The sequence below is a fragment of the Ursus americanus genome, chromosome 22 (assembly GCF_024610735.1).
Source record: "Ursus americanus isolate L20-20 chromosome 22, mUrsAme1.1.p, whole genome shotgun sequence".
Classification (NCBI taxonomy): domain Eukaryota; kingdom Metazoa; phylum Chordata; class Mammalia; order Carnivora; family Ursidae; genus Ursus; species Ursus americanus.
Window position 1 is genome coordinate 37728420 of NC_142148.1, and position 12853 is coordinate 37741272.

The 12853-nt window shown below is 34.9% G+C and overlaps 1 protein-coding gene across 2 annotated transcripts in view; it reads right to left on the bottom strand.

Annotated features, from left to right (window-relative positions):
- The window catches only part of ESF1 (ESF1 nucleolar pre-rRNA processing protein), a 63178-nt gene that overhangs the window by 46690 nt on the left and 3635 nt on the right, over positions 1-12853 (bottom strand). For both annotated transcript variants that reach the window (XM_045809222.2, XM_045809214.2), the window contains exons 3-7: positions 8337-8722; positions 7184-7297; positions 5076-5176; positions 3936-4088; positions 1463-1577 (exon numbers count right to left, since the gene is read on the bottom strand). In XM_045809222.2, the coding sequence (XP_045665178.2) occupies positions 1463-1577; positions 3936-4088; positions 5076-5176; positions 7184-7297; positions 8337-8722 (869 nt within the window). The remainder of the gene's footprint in view (positions 1-1462; positions 1578-3935; positions 4089-5075; positions 5177-7183; positions 7298-8336; positions 8723-12853) is intronic.

A 12853-nucleotide genomic window follows, 5' to 3' on the forward strand; every position in this document is an offset into this window, starting at 1 on the left:
CTGTATCTTTTTCCTCCTAACTCTCTGCTAAATGCAATCTACTCTAATACCAGAAGTAAAAATTCACCAGTGTGTCAATTAATTGTAGGGAAAAGAAAACGCACTAGTGAAAAAGTTAACATTATGAATCGACAAAAACATGTTTTTCACCTGGAGTTCTAAGTATTTCGGGAGGTCTACAAACAACATGAAACCTATTACTAAAGCTTTCAACAGAATTTCAGTAGGGTCCTTTCCTGAAAAAGATTAAGAGTCACTGATAAGAAAGGCATCTACTGGTTCGAAGTACAGTAAACCCCCATGACACAGAAATTCATCTGTAACATGACTGGTTTGGCTCCTGCCCTCCACGCAGCCTCCATTCTCAGATAAGTGTCTTGTCAGAAGTTTTAGCTTCATCACAGGGTAGGTCCCCTATCCTCATTTTTTTCCCCCTCAGGCTAATCTCCTCAGATCAGGACAACAAAATGGGTACCAATTAACCAAGAGATCTTTAAGACAGCCGTCACTACCTTAGAAGTTCTAATTAGGCAAATTATCCCTATTCTGATCATCTGCCTCAGTGATAACCATAAAACTACTGCTAGAACTGGGACATACGTGGATGGCACGGCTGGACCCTAGGAATTGGAAAAGGCTGTCTGGACAGACTTGCCTTGGTCATTTTTCAGTCATGAAAATAACGTGACCTTATATTTTATGTTAGTGAATCTTTTACATTTCACTTACTGCATCATGGTGGGGTTTTACCATACTCAGTAACTAATCAAGGCCACACAGTACCCAACACAGCATGCACGTGACAGATACAGTAGCTCTCTCTACCACCAGCCTATCCTCAGAAGAGCACTACGGTCTGTCACAGAAAAGGCAATGGGAGACCTGTGTGGTTCCTGCAGAGTCTGTGGACAGAAGGTTTTTTTTTTTTGGAGGGGGAGAAGGAGAAGGTGGGCAGCTAAGCAACAAATTAATTCAACAGACATCTTTTGGCTGTTCATTATTAGACAATAATGTGACATCTCATAGTCCTGAATTATTCTATTTCAATTGTCTTTACAATTTTGGATCATATCTGCAGAAAAATATGTTTTCCTATTTAAAATTTCCACTGGTTTTAACTGTGATTTGAGGTAATCTGTTACCGCCTTCCCCCACACCCTAGGATATTAATAACTGACATATTACTTATTAAAGAATCTAACTGAATATGTGGAAAAGATGGAGGAGAAGAAAAGAAACATTTGCAGGTAATTGACTCAAGCTTAAAGGCATAACAAAAATCTGAAAATAGGTTCAAACAGATGTGGTAGATAAAAATGCAAATACACTTGTGTCTCACTTCTATTTGTATTTGTGCATTGAAATTTTGAGTACTTTCCATTTCTGAAGATGCTATAATAATACACAAATTCTTTTCTGAAAGCAAGAGTCCAGCTATACGTTTTTAAAAGTTAAGAAATACCGTTGATGTTCCCATCGCAGCAGATGTGAAATATTTCGGTTTATATGCTGTTAAATCCACTTCTGAGGCTACGTCCTTGGGCTCATCATCAAAAGTAATATCATCTGGTATAAACCTAAGAAACAAAGAAAAGATAAATTTATTTAAACATATGCTGTAGTGATAAACAACCAGAGTTTAGGTTCTCTTCTAATTAGTTATAGTTTATACATACATACCATATAAAAGTTTCTATAGAACACACATGTAGATGGGGCAAATAACGTTAGAAATAACCTTGGCACAAAACTTCTGAAATTCATGAACTATAAATCTGTAATTCCACTAAATCTGAGTGAACTCTGTAGGTAGAAACGCTGTGTTCGGAGTTAGTTAATATGAGTCAAGTGCAAACACACATGGGTCCCTCATGTTTCAAAAAGACCTAGACTCCTGATAGCACAGTCTTGGCTTGCTATATGATATTCTGAAGAACAAACAGAATTAGCAGTGGATAAGTGTTCTGAATGTAAAGTATCTGACACATAAGGTGTCCCTGAAAACAAGGAAAAAGCTTAAGGCTGATCTTTAAGACTAAAAAATCTTTATAATCTTACAATATTTTTTCACAAATAATTAGCTATTTGATATAAATTAGCCACTGTAATTGTCTGACAATGCATAGGCATCAGGCCAAAAAATGGGGGGGGGGGAAGCAGAGTTAAATAACTCATGGTTAATATATTTAAGTTTTATAATTTATGTAGGAGATTTTGGTTCCACACACACAAAAAGCATATGCTCTATAACTCACCAAAAATTATTTTAGGGGGAAAAAACAGATAATTAAAGTTCATTAGGTTTACACAATATCCTCAAGCTATACTTTTGCAAAGACTTACTAGAAGAAAAATACCTGAACTCAGTATTTTTAAATGTTATTAATATGCATGCATTTATATTTTGGGGCAGATGAAAAAAAGTTTCTAGATAAATGGATGGCAGCAGAAAACTCAAATTTTCTTTTCTGATGTTATGTTTAACAAAATAAAACAGGGAATGTAAATTTTTTCCATGGTCATTGATCTTATTTTCTAGGCCTGCCAGAGCTTATTCTAACATTGCATGGAAATGTCCCAAAAAGGAAACAGAGAGAACAAAATGATCCTGAAAAGAACATGTTAACATGAATTCATGAAACCCAAAGAGTTTGACATTCCAACAAATGTTTGGTACCTGCTATTTAAACATTCAAGACAAGTACCTCCTATTGAAATTGTTAACAGAAAAGAGAAATACTTGTGTGATGAGATACCCCTTCTTGTTATAAATGCAAGCGTACTAAAATCTTACCTCAAATTATCAATTCAAAAATTTTTATTTGTATTTTTCTACCAGTCCAAATGCCTTTGAAGTATGAAAGCCAGGGACTACGAAATGATCCATTTTTTCTTCCCGGAAATATTTCATTTTGTGAACAAAGCCTCTCACAAACCTGGATACAAAGAACTGATTTCTATTCAAAGTGTCATAGAAGAATGGTTTACTGGGTTCAAAAGCACTATGCTAATGATAAAATGGTAGAGTAGTCCAGCTTCCCATTTCCTCAGAACTGAGATTTATGACCACCTAAGGTTTTTCAGCTTTGGGCCAGTGAAACCTGCGCATGGGGTGAAAATAATGCCCAAGTCTGAAGACAATGCCAGCAGCACATCCATTCACTAAGCATTTAGAGCAGCACTGTCCAATGGAACTTTCTGTGATGATAGCAATGTTCTATATCTGCTTTGTCCAACATATGGCCACTAAGTACTTCAAATGCGCCTAGTGATGAAGCAAATGAATGAATTTAAAATTTTTAATTAAATAGTCAGATATGACTAGTAGCTACTGTATTAGACAGCACAGGTCTAGAGGTACCAGTTTATTAGCAAATTCCTTTGCCCCCACCTCAATGCTTTTTTTAAAGTTAATTCACCTGGTTCCTAGTTCTAAAAGAGAGTTGCAAAGAAATATCACTGCATATAATCCATCGTAAAAACATAGCCAATATGTTTAAAATTCAGGATATAAATGTGGGGCGACTCATACACAATATTTTAGCTTTTTCTCATTATAGTTTTCTCTGTTAAGAGTATGTTCCATAGAGGGGTGCCTGGGTGGCGCAGTCGTTAAGCGTCTGCCTTCGGCTCAGGGTGTGATCCCGGCATTATGGGATCGAGCCCCACATCAGGCTCCTCCGCTATGAGCCTGCTTCTTCCTCTCCCACTCCCCCTGCTTCTGTTCCCTCTCTCGCTGGCTGTCTCTATCTCTTCAAATAAATAAAAAATAAAATTAAAAAAAAAAAAAAGAGTATGTTCCATAGGACAGAGTTCACCTAAAGCAATAAATCCCCTTTTACAATATGAAACAACAGAAAATACTACCTAATAACTTACTTCCTACAATCATATTGTGGTACAAGATAAAATTGGTAAGAGACATACTGGATTACCTTAAATCTATGAATGAACAACTGCTTTCGAATTCCAGCCCATCACAATCCTCATAAATTTTACCAGCTGTTTCAGGAGAATCACAGTCTACAACTGCATAATAGTACTTGAGTCGTTTGAATTGATAATCTCTCAATTTTTCTCTAGAAGTCCTAAAAGGAAGAAAACTCATTAAGTTTACCTATACAGTATCTTCCTTTAAAAAATAAATGCAATTATTTCAAGAAAAATATATTACAACCTGGCTTTCATTCCAATCCATCTTTCCTTCATGATTCTACTTTCATGGACATTAAATATTTAAGCTCAATTTATTATTCTGACAAAGCACACTAGGTATTTTGATTGAAATTTAGTATCTAGAAAAGGAGTGTGTGAGAATCACATACGCTTACTCATAATTTTAACTCTTGAAAGGCATTTCTTTGTTTTGCTACCACATGTAGTCTCTTAAGTAAAACTCCTGAACAAGATCACTACATTATAAAATAAGTATGCTAGGAAAAGCTTTAGCTCTAAGTACAAAGAAATTTCTGATCTTGTAAAATGTTTATTCCAGCTTTATGTGTTGTTAAGTCTACATGGTTATAAGTTTAATTTCATTTAACTACAACATATTCTTTGAGTGTCTTCATTGGCTGTTCTGCCACCAATCTAGTTAACCATTTTTATTATGTGCACATATAGCTCCACCTAGTGGTTTAAAAACTACCTTAATTTTTTTTCTATACATTAGGATGATAAAAACTGTTATTATTTATTTAATCCTCAAATTAAAAAAAAATTATTTTGAAGGCAAATAGGGTTTCAATGCTACACCTATGAAGAGCAACATATCAGGAAAAAACCAAAACTTACTAATTAAGAGCAAGGACGCCAAGAACCCTAAATCAGTCTAATTGTGAAATGTTTTTCAAAACTGCAATAATTGTTTTTGTGAATATAGAAATATGAATACACACACAAAAGGTTATTGGAATAGTGTGCCACTTCTAACAGACCTTAATCTGCTTTGCAACTTGTTTTAACCATGAATGGCAGGCACAACATAAACTTTAGTCCCATTAAAGTGACTAGAATTCTGAGTTAGTGACATGAACTTATGAGATTTAGTTTTGTTTTCTGTAACAGGTTAATACCAGTCCTTCTCAGGGGCATCTTCAGGAATACTTAATAACTCTACTGGTCCTTGAACTTGCTCTTCCTTCATCCTTTCCTTTCCAAACTCCGAAGGATATATCTAAACACAAAAAAATAAGGTCAATGTAATTCATACTTTACTTTTCTTACAACATCCAGACCTGTCAAGGTCAGAAACTCTAAGAGTTACAACTGAACTCGATGAAAACAGTAAGGATGACTCACTTCCAAACCTACTACAGGAAGCTAAAACATCCTGAGGAATCTCTTTAAAAATAGTCGTTTTGGCTGGAGAGTAACAGATGTAGAGCTTGAGAACAAAAATAGAGAATCTCCTGCATACATCAACTGGGACAAGATGGTCCAAGGGAAAAATTAAGAAAAGCAAAACAACAGTCTAAGTGCTCAAGGAACTTAAACACACACGAAAAATGACTGGATTAAATAGTTGACACAAAATATACAAAAATGATTAAAGAACTATATAAAACATAGAGAAAAACAATTTTATCTCTTAAGTTATATCATTTAACCAATGCTTTCTTTTAAGAAACACTTTAAATAGAAAAGAACTGGTAATAATCGTATCCACAGTTTAGATGGTCTTGGTAAAAGAAAAAGAATTCACACTCATTGGGATTTGGTAAATTTGTATGTTGGCTACTTTTGAGAAAAAATATAACTGTATTAATTTGTATTGTTTTGACACTACTGGGATTAATATATTTTTGCTAATACATGCTTTTCTGAGTTTTCTGCAATATACAATTTATTAAATAGGGGATTCTACTTTTTCCTACTAAGTTGAGCCGCAATAATAGATTTTGATGTGGAAGTTTTAAATATGCATGTAGTCACATTTGTTGATTCTGTTTTTCTCTTTTCTAAGTCTAGAAATTCCTACTATCCATTTCCTGAAACACAAGATGTAACAAAAACACAGTACTATTTTATTCTATTTCTGTGATTTGAGTTTTAATTTTTCCCCTTATTTTATCTGGAGTTTATTTTGGACTATGATGACGTAAAGATCTGAACTAAGCTCTTTATAAAAAGACTTACCCATTTCTCCCAATGCCAGGTATTCAAGCTTATTTTGGTCTATATTAAAATATACTCTTCTATTTACCAATTTCATTCCATCAATTTGTCTTTCCAATTTTACCCAAACTTGTTAACTCTTGTAGCAATACAAAATGTTTACAATGTTATACCTGGCAGGGCGAATCCTTTTACACTGCTATGTTTTCCTAAAAATTTATTAGTCATTCTCACTTATTTATTCTTTTAGATGATTACTGATATCCTTTTTCTTTACTTTGATTTGAACTGAGATTATGACTGAAACTATACTAAAACTATAGAACTGACATCTTTAAATACTTAAACAGAAAAATAATTTAGAGCTGTTTCAGGCACTGTACTATATACTTAGTGTGAGCTTCTTTTCATTTCATCCTTACAACTACTCTAGGAAGTGCTATTATTATATTCACTTGTCACGTGAGAGAACACATTTGAGAAATTAATTAAATGCCCAAGATCACATGGCATGTATCAGAATCAAGGTTTGACTGCAGGTCTATCATACTGCAAAGCCTAGATTCTTTTTTTTTTTTTTTTTGGTTAAAGCCTAGATTCTTAATCACTATGCTTGCTCTCCAGAAACATGGTATCTTAACATTTATTTAAGTTTTTCAAATTTATCCGGTGTTATAGGTTACTTCCTATATATCATATATGTTTAAGGTAATTCCCATGGATTTTACATTTCTGCTGTTAGTAAAAAAAAGATTTTTTTCTTAAGTGGTTAAGAATTGAAGAATGCAATTAAAAAATATTTATTTTACTCTGTCCCTTTATTGAGCTTTATGATAGATTTTCAATTGATTTCCTTAGGTTTTTAAAATACATACAATCACATGACCCATCAACAGCAATAATCTTACCTCTTCCTTTCTAACTTTTATATTTATGCTACCAGTTTTGTGCTTAACTGTACTGGACAAATGCCAGATTATTTTTCTTAAAAGGAAAACTATGACTTAAAACAAGAAGATTAAACTTAAAATGTTTAGAAATATTTCAAAATGAAATCAATTCTCACCTTTACAGAAAATATAACACCCCCTTTAGGTTTAAATGAATTGAACAGAGCTAGCAAATCTTTTGCCTTTAATCTGTCCCAGTCCATGTTGCAAACTGCTAATCGACGTGTAACCTAAGAAATGAGAAAAATTAAATATTACAAAATCTCTATCATTCCCATCACTTGCAAACTATTCAAAAAAATATGTCTTCTTTCCCCCAAATTCTTTTTTTTTTTTTTAAGATTTTATTTATTTATTTGACAGAGATAGAGACAGCCAGCGAGAGAGGGAACACAAGCAGGGGGAGTGGGAAAGGAAGAAGCAGGCTCACAGCGGAGGAGCCTGATGTGGGGCTTGATCCCATGACGCCAGGATCACGCCCTGACCCGAAGGCAGACGTCTAACCGCTGTGCCATCCAGGCGCCCCTTTCCCCCAAATTCTGAAATCACCAATACAATATTTATCTAACTAGTTTCAATATGTAGAAGAAAATTTCGGTTGAGTCACACAATGGTAAAACTGTCAACAGATAAGCACTTTCTCTTACTAGGTTCTTAGTTCTTGAATTAGAACTTGATAATCAGCTGACTTTTTAACAACCAAGTTTGTTAAGCTATTTTGCTACCCATGCATGAGTATGGAGATTGGGTATGTTACCCTATAGCATTTCTAATAGTGCAGTAGGAACTGAAATATAAACTACCAGTTACAATAAGTATTTTCTAAAAATTTCATGTGCCCTGGGACGCCTGGGTGGCTCAGTTGTGAAGCGTCTCCCTTTGGCTCAGGTCAAGATCCCATGGTCCTGGGACTGAGCCCCGCATCAGGCTCCCTGAACAGCAGGAGGCCTGCTTCTCCCTCTCACACTCCCCCTGCTTATGTTCCCTCTCTCGCGGTCTCTCTGCCAAATAAATAAATAAAAACAAAAATAAAAAATTTCACGTGACATTTCTTTAACTAATCTCTATTTGCTTGGACAGACATCTAACTTATATAGCTATATTCCATATCAAGAAGTTTTTTCATATCAAAAAGTTTTAATCAGAATAATCATTAATATTATTTACCAACAAAGGTTTTTCCAGTCAATTTAATGACATCAATTCTACCACCCATAAAAGCTACTTTTACTGTGCTTTTCACAAATAATCTTACATTCAAAAGCTTACCTCATCAGCCCGAGGAGCATCTTTATCTAATTCTCTCCAAGCATGCTCAAAACCAGAGTCCTCTGGCACTAAATCTGCCATATCTTCCTCATCTTCAGAACTAGTTTCTATATTTCCTTTACCCCTTGCAAGATCAGGACCACTGTCACTTTCATAATTGTCACTATCCTCATCTTCATCCTCCTCCTCATCACTTTCATTTCCATCAACATCATCATCATCATCAGCTGAAGTTCTACCAGTGCTTGTAATTTCATCTTCAGATTCTTCATCACCTATTTCACTAGAACTTTCTGAATCTTCCTCCAGAGCATCTTTGTCAAATATCTTACCACCTGTAGAGTTTTCATAACCATTGCTGTCTTTTGCCATTATTAGCGGAACCACTGCAAAAAAAATTAGAGGTGGGAGAAATTAAGAAAAGGTAAACACAATTAAATTGAATCCAACTTATTTTGACCTCAAATCCAGTAAAAATATAACTTCTATGAAACAGACTAAAAAAACATAAAGTCAGCAAGGTTCATGCTGAACTTATTTAACAGAAATTTTGATGTATACCCAGATCATACAAGTAGATTCACATACCCATTCAATCATTATGGAGTACCTGCTATGTGCTAGGTGCTCAATATAAAATCATCAGCAAGAGAAGCTATCAATGCCCTCACCGAACTTAGTCGAGAGGATAGATGGACAAATATCAATCAAATAAAATCAATCAAATCAATACACATAAAAAGCATACAATAGGAGTCTCTAAATAAGTATACCTGAGTTGCTACTTAAAGGATGAAGAGGAGGTATTCAAGATTAGACTAATAGATGAGGGAAATGTTCCAAACACCAAAACAAACAAACAAACAAAAAACAAATGCAAAGATCCACGAATAGGAAAAAATTGGCAAGAATGTCTGGATTGCAGATGGCCAGGAGTCAAGTGAGAAATTAAACTGAAGAGTGAGGTAGGGGCCATGCTTCCCAAAAACCACGTAGAAGGTTTGGACTTTGTCATAAAAGCAATGAGAAGCCACTGTTATATTTTCAGAAAGAGGGACATCACCTTATTTGTACAGTGAGATCACTTTGACTATACTATAGAAAATTGACTGGAGGGAGTCAAAAGCAAATGTGAATAGAGAATTAGAAGTGTAGTACAATACTCCTAGTAAGAGAAGAAGGTGGCACGAAACTGTTAGAGACAGAAAGAAGTGAATGGATTAACTTCAGAGTTGTAGAGTCAGGAGGTAAAATCAACAGTAATTAGTGATGGGGGCTTGGTATGGGACTCAGAAGTTTTAAGAAAAGTCAAAGATGAGTTCTAGCTTCCTGGTGTGCAGAGCTAGCTAGCTAGCTGGACAGAGAAACGTGATGTTGGAAAAGAACCAGTCTGCTTGTTTGGTAGAGGCATATCATCAGTTCAGTTTTCAATATGTTGACTATGAAGGGCCTTCGAATCATATAAGAGGAGATACCAAGAAGGCAGCTGGTTGAGTCTACAGCTCTGAAAAGTTGCATGCTGGAGAGAAAATTTTTCACTCATTCATGTGTAGTAATAACAGAAGTTGTGATGTGGATGAGATCACCTATGCAGAACAAAACAGTAAGTTTTCTGCTAAATCTTGAACTTTGTAACTAACTTACGGTTAGCGATATACGAAAAGTAAAAGACTGTTTTTACTTAAATTGGATTTTTTTTAGCCCTCATAACTCTGAAAAAACTCATTTTGTATTTCTAAAGCAATCATATGATTCTACGATGGGTATGTGTGTATGTTGATATACAGTACCTTACACATTTGTTCACCTTTAAGTTGGAGCTTATGTTTCTGCTTACAAGGCTCTGCTCACAGAATTAAAAAAAAATTTAAAAGCTTAACACTTGGAATGAAATTCGAACTTAGTTTTCTTCTTAGTTCTATAATCTTATAATAGTCTTTCATTGGCCAAATATTTATTATCTATTATGTAAAATGCATTGAGCTCAGGAAAGGAAAAAGGGAGATGGCTTGTAACATCATCTCATGCTCTTGATGGGTTTATAAACAAAAAAATTGTTTACTGATTTATGAAACCATGTTCTATAAAGTAACACAGACGAGACATCTAAATTTGCCTGTAGAGAGGCATTTACAATAAGAAAGGCTTCAGGAAGATGCCAGTTGACCTGAGGCTAAATGTAAAAGAGTTCCTCGAGGAGGAAAAGAAACAGGCTTTTATTTCAGTACCATAAGAGAGTGGGGGGAACATAAAAAATAACTAGGCAGATGTGAAAAAGCCAAAAAAGGGCATTATCCTAAGTTCTGCATATGGGATCAGAAAAATGTCACCACAATAGTGAAAGAAAGTTACTACGAGGCAAGCTTTAGAATTCACCTTTAAGCAATATGCTCGGAAATAACACCTCGGGGACTTACCTTTACCTAATATTGCAATATTTCTCAAGCATCAGTCATTATTTTACCATTAAATGATTTTTGCATTTCACTCTTTTTCATTAAACCGAATTTTTTTAAGCTAAAAAAAATAGCTTTGTTCTAAATATCTCTGAAGTCACAGATGTAATGTAGTGGTTACATTTTTTCCTAAGATGTTGAAACAAATACATAACTATTGACATAAAAAAGTCTGAGTATCATCTCACATATGCCCTGTTTTTACATATGGCAATGGTACACATATCACACTCTGGGTTGTATAATAAATTGACACATGCTTACTAGACTTAAAAAAGATCTAGTATTTTAATATTTTTGACAACATCAAGTACATTCAGAGTACTGATTGATTCAGTAAATATTTGCTCAGAGTCCACCATGTACAATGCTAGATAATATGGGATTATCTCTATTCCTGGATGGTACTGCTCTAGTAGTTAACTGTAAACAGTACTTACCTAGCTACTTTTAAAAAAATGCTTTATTTCCCCCCTCCAATTATAAAAGTAATGAATGCTCATTGAAAAAAAATTGAGAAAATATGGTTTAAGAAAATAAAATTAACTAGTAATTTTTCATTCAACAATAACTGGATAATTATTTTGGTACATAATTCCCTAAATTTGTTTTCTATGACGTACCCATTAATTTTTAAGTAGCTAATCATAACATTTATACTATTTTGTAACTTATTTTTAAAACTTCATATATAATAAACATGTGTGGGATATGTCACAATTTATTTAATCAATTCCCTAACGATTTAGATTACTTTTTAAATTTTAAAAACAATGCTAAGATGCACATTCTTTGCACAAACGTCCAATTATTTACTTAAAATAAGTTCTTAAGAGTGCAAGTGCTGGGCATCAACATTTCATGACACATAATACCGAACTGCACTCTTCACATCACCTTTACCTTGCAGAACCTAAAAAGCTCTCTGCAGGGGCACCTGGGTGGCTCAGGCAGTTAGGCATCTACCTTCGGCTCAGGTCATGATCCCAGTGTTCTGGGATGTAGTCCCACATCGGGTTCCCTGCTCAGTGGGAAGTCTGCCTCTCCCTCTACCCCTTCCCCCCTGCTCGTGATCTCTCTCTCTCTAATAAAATCTTAAAAAAGAAAAAAAAAGGTCTCTGCACACAATAGTTGCTAGTAATTGATGAATAATGAACAAAAGATGTTTACATATGAAGTCACTAATCCCTACTAATACATAATACCTTCCTAGACTGTGGAACTGATGTAAACTACTGGAAGCAACATGATGGCGTAGAAGGATTTTCAAAGACTTGAGTTACAGGCCTAGCTCTGTATAGCCTCACATAAATCACTTTAGCCTTGTTTCCTGATTAATCTACCCTAATTTCTCAAGCTTATTGAGAAATTTTAATTAAAAAAAGACATGCAAAAAGATTCTGTAAAATCAATCCAAAGGATTATATGGATATGTTTTAAAAATCCAGTGCCCCAAATCAAGTGAAATTTAAAAGATACTAGACTAACTTACCTAATGAACTCATCATCAAACAAACCTTGCTGCTGTTCCCATTCTGATCTTATTCTCCAATTTCAGTACCCAAACTCCTATCCCTCTCCCTACACCACAGTTTGCTGCCTGGTTCTACTACAAATGGAATGAGATGCCACCCCGAGCTCCTTAGTCCCTGCCATCTAGAATTCTATCCACTGCCTGATACCTCCTACTTTTGAATGCGATTTCAGCCTGTCAAGTCCACTCTGACTTTTTCCTGATGCCTATCCTCCTTGGATATTGTAATCATGGCCAGCCTTTGGCTCACCTGAATGCCAATTTTCAGTTAACAACATTAACAACAGGAAACACCAACACTCAAAATTGCTTGCTGCTGGAGGTGACACAAATTTTAATAAGCTCAGTAAACAAGTAAGCATGAACCAGAATCAGATGTTTCTTAGTTCCAAACAACCCTTTCTAGTTGTATTACCCACTTACCCCTTCAGAGACCTTATTATCTCATCAAATGGGAATACTGATCTCTTCTGAACATACGAAACCACATCTTTGCTCAAAAAGTCCTTTCTATACAGAGTGCTCTG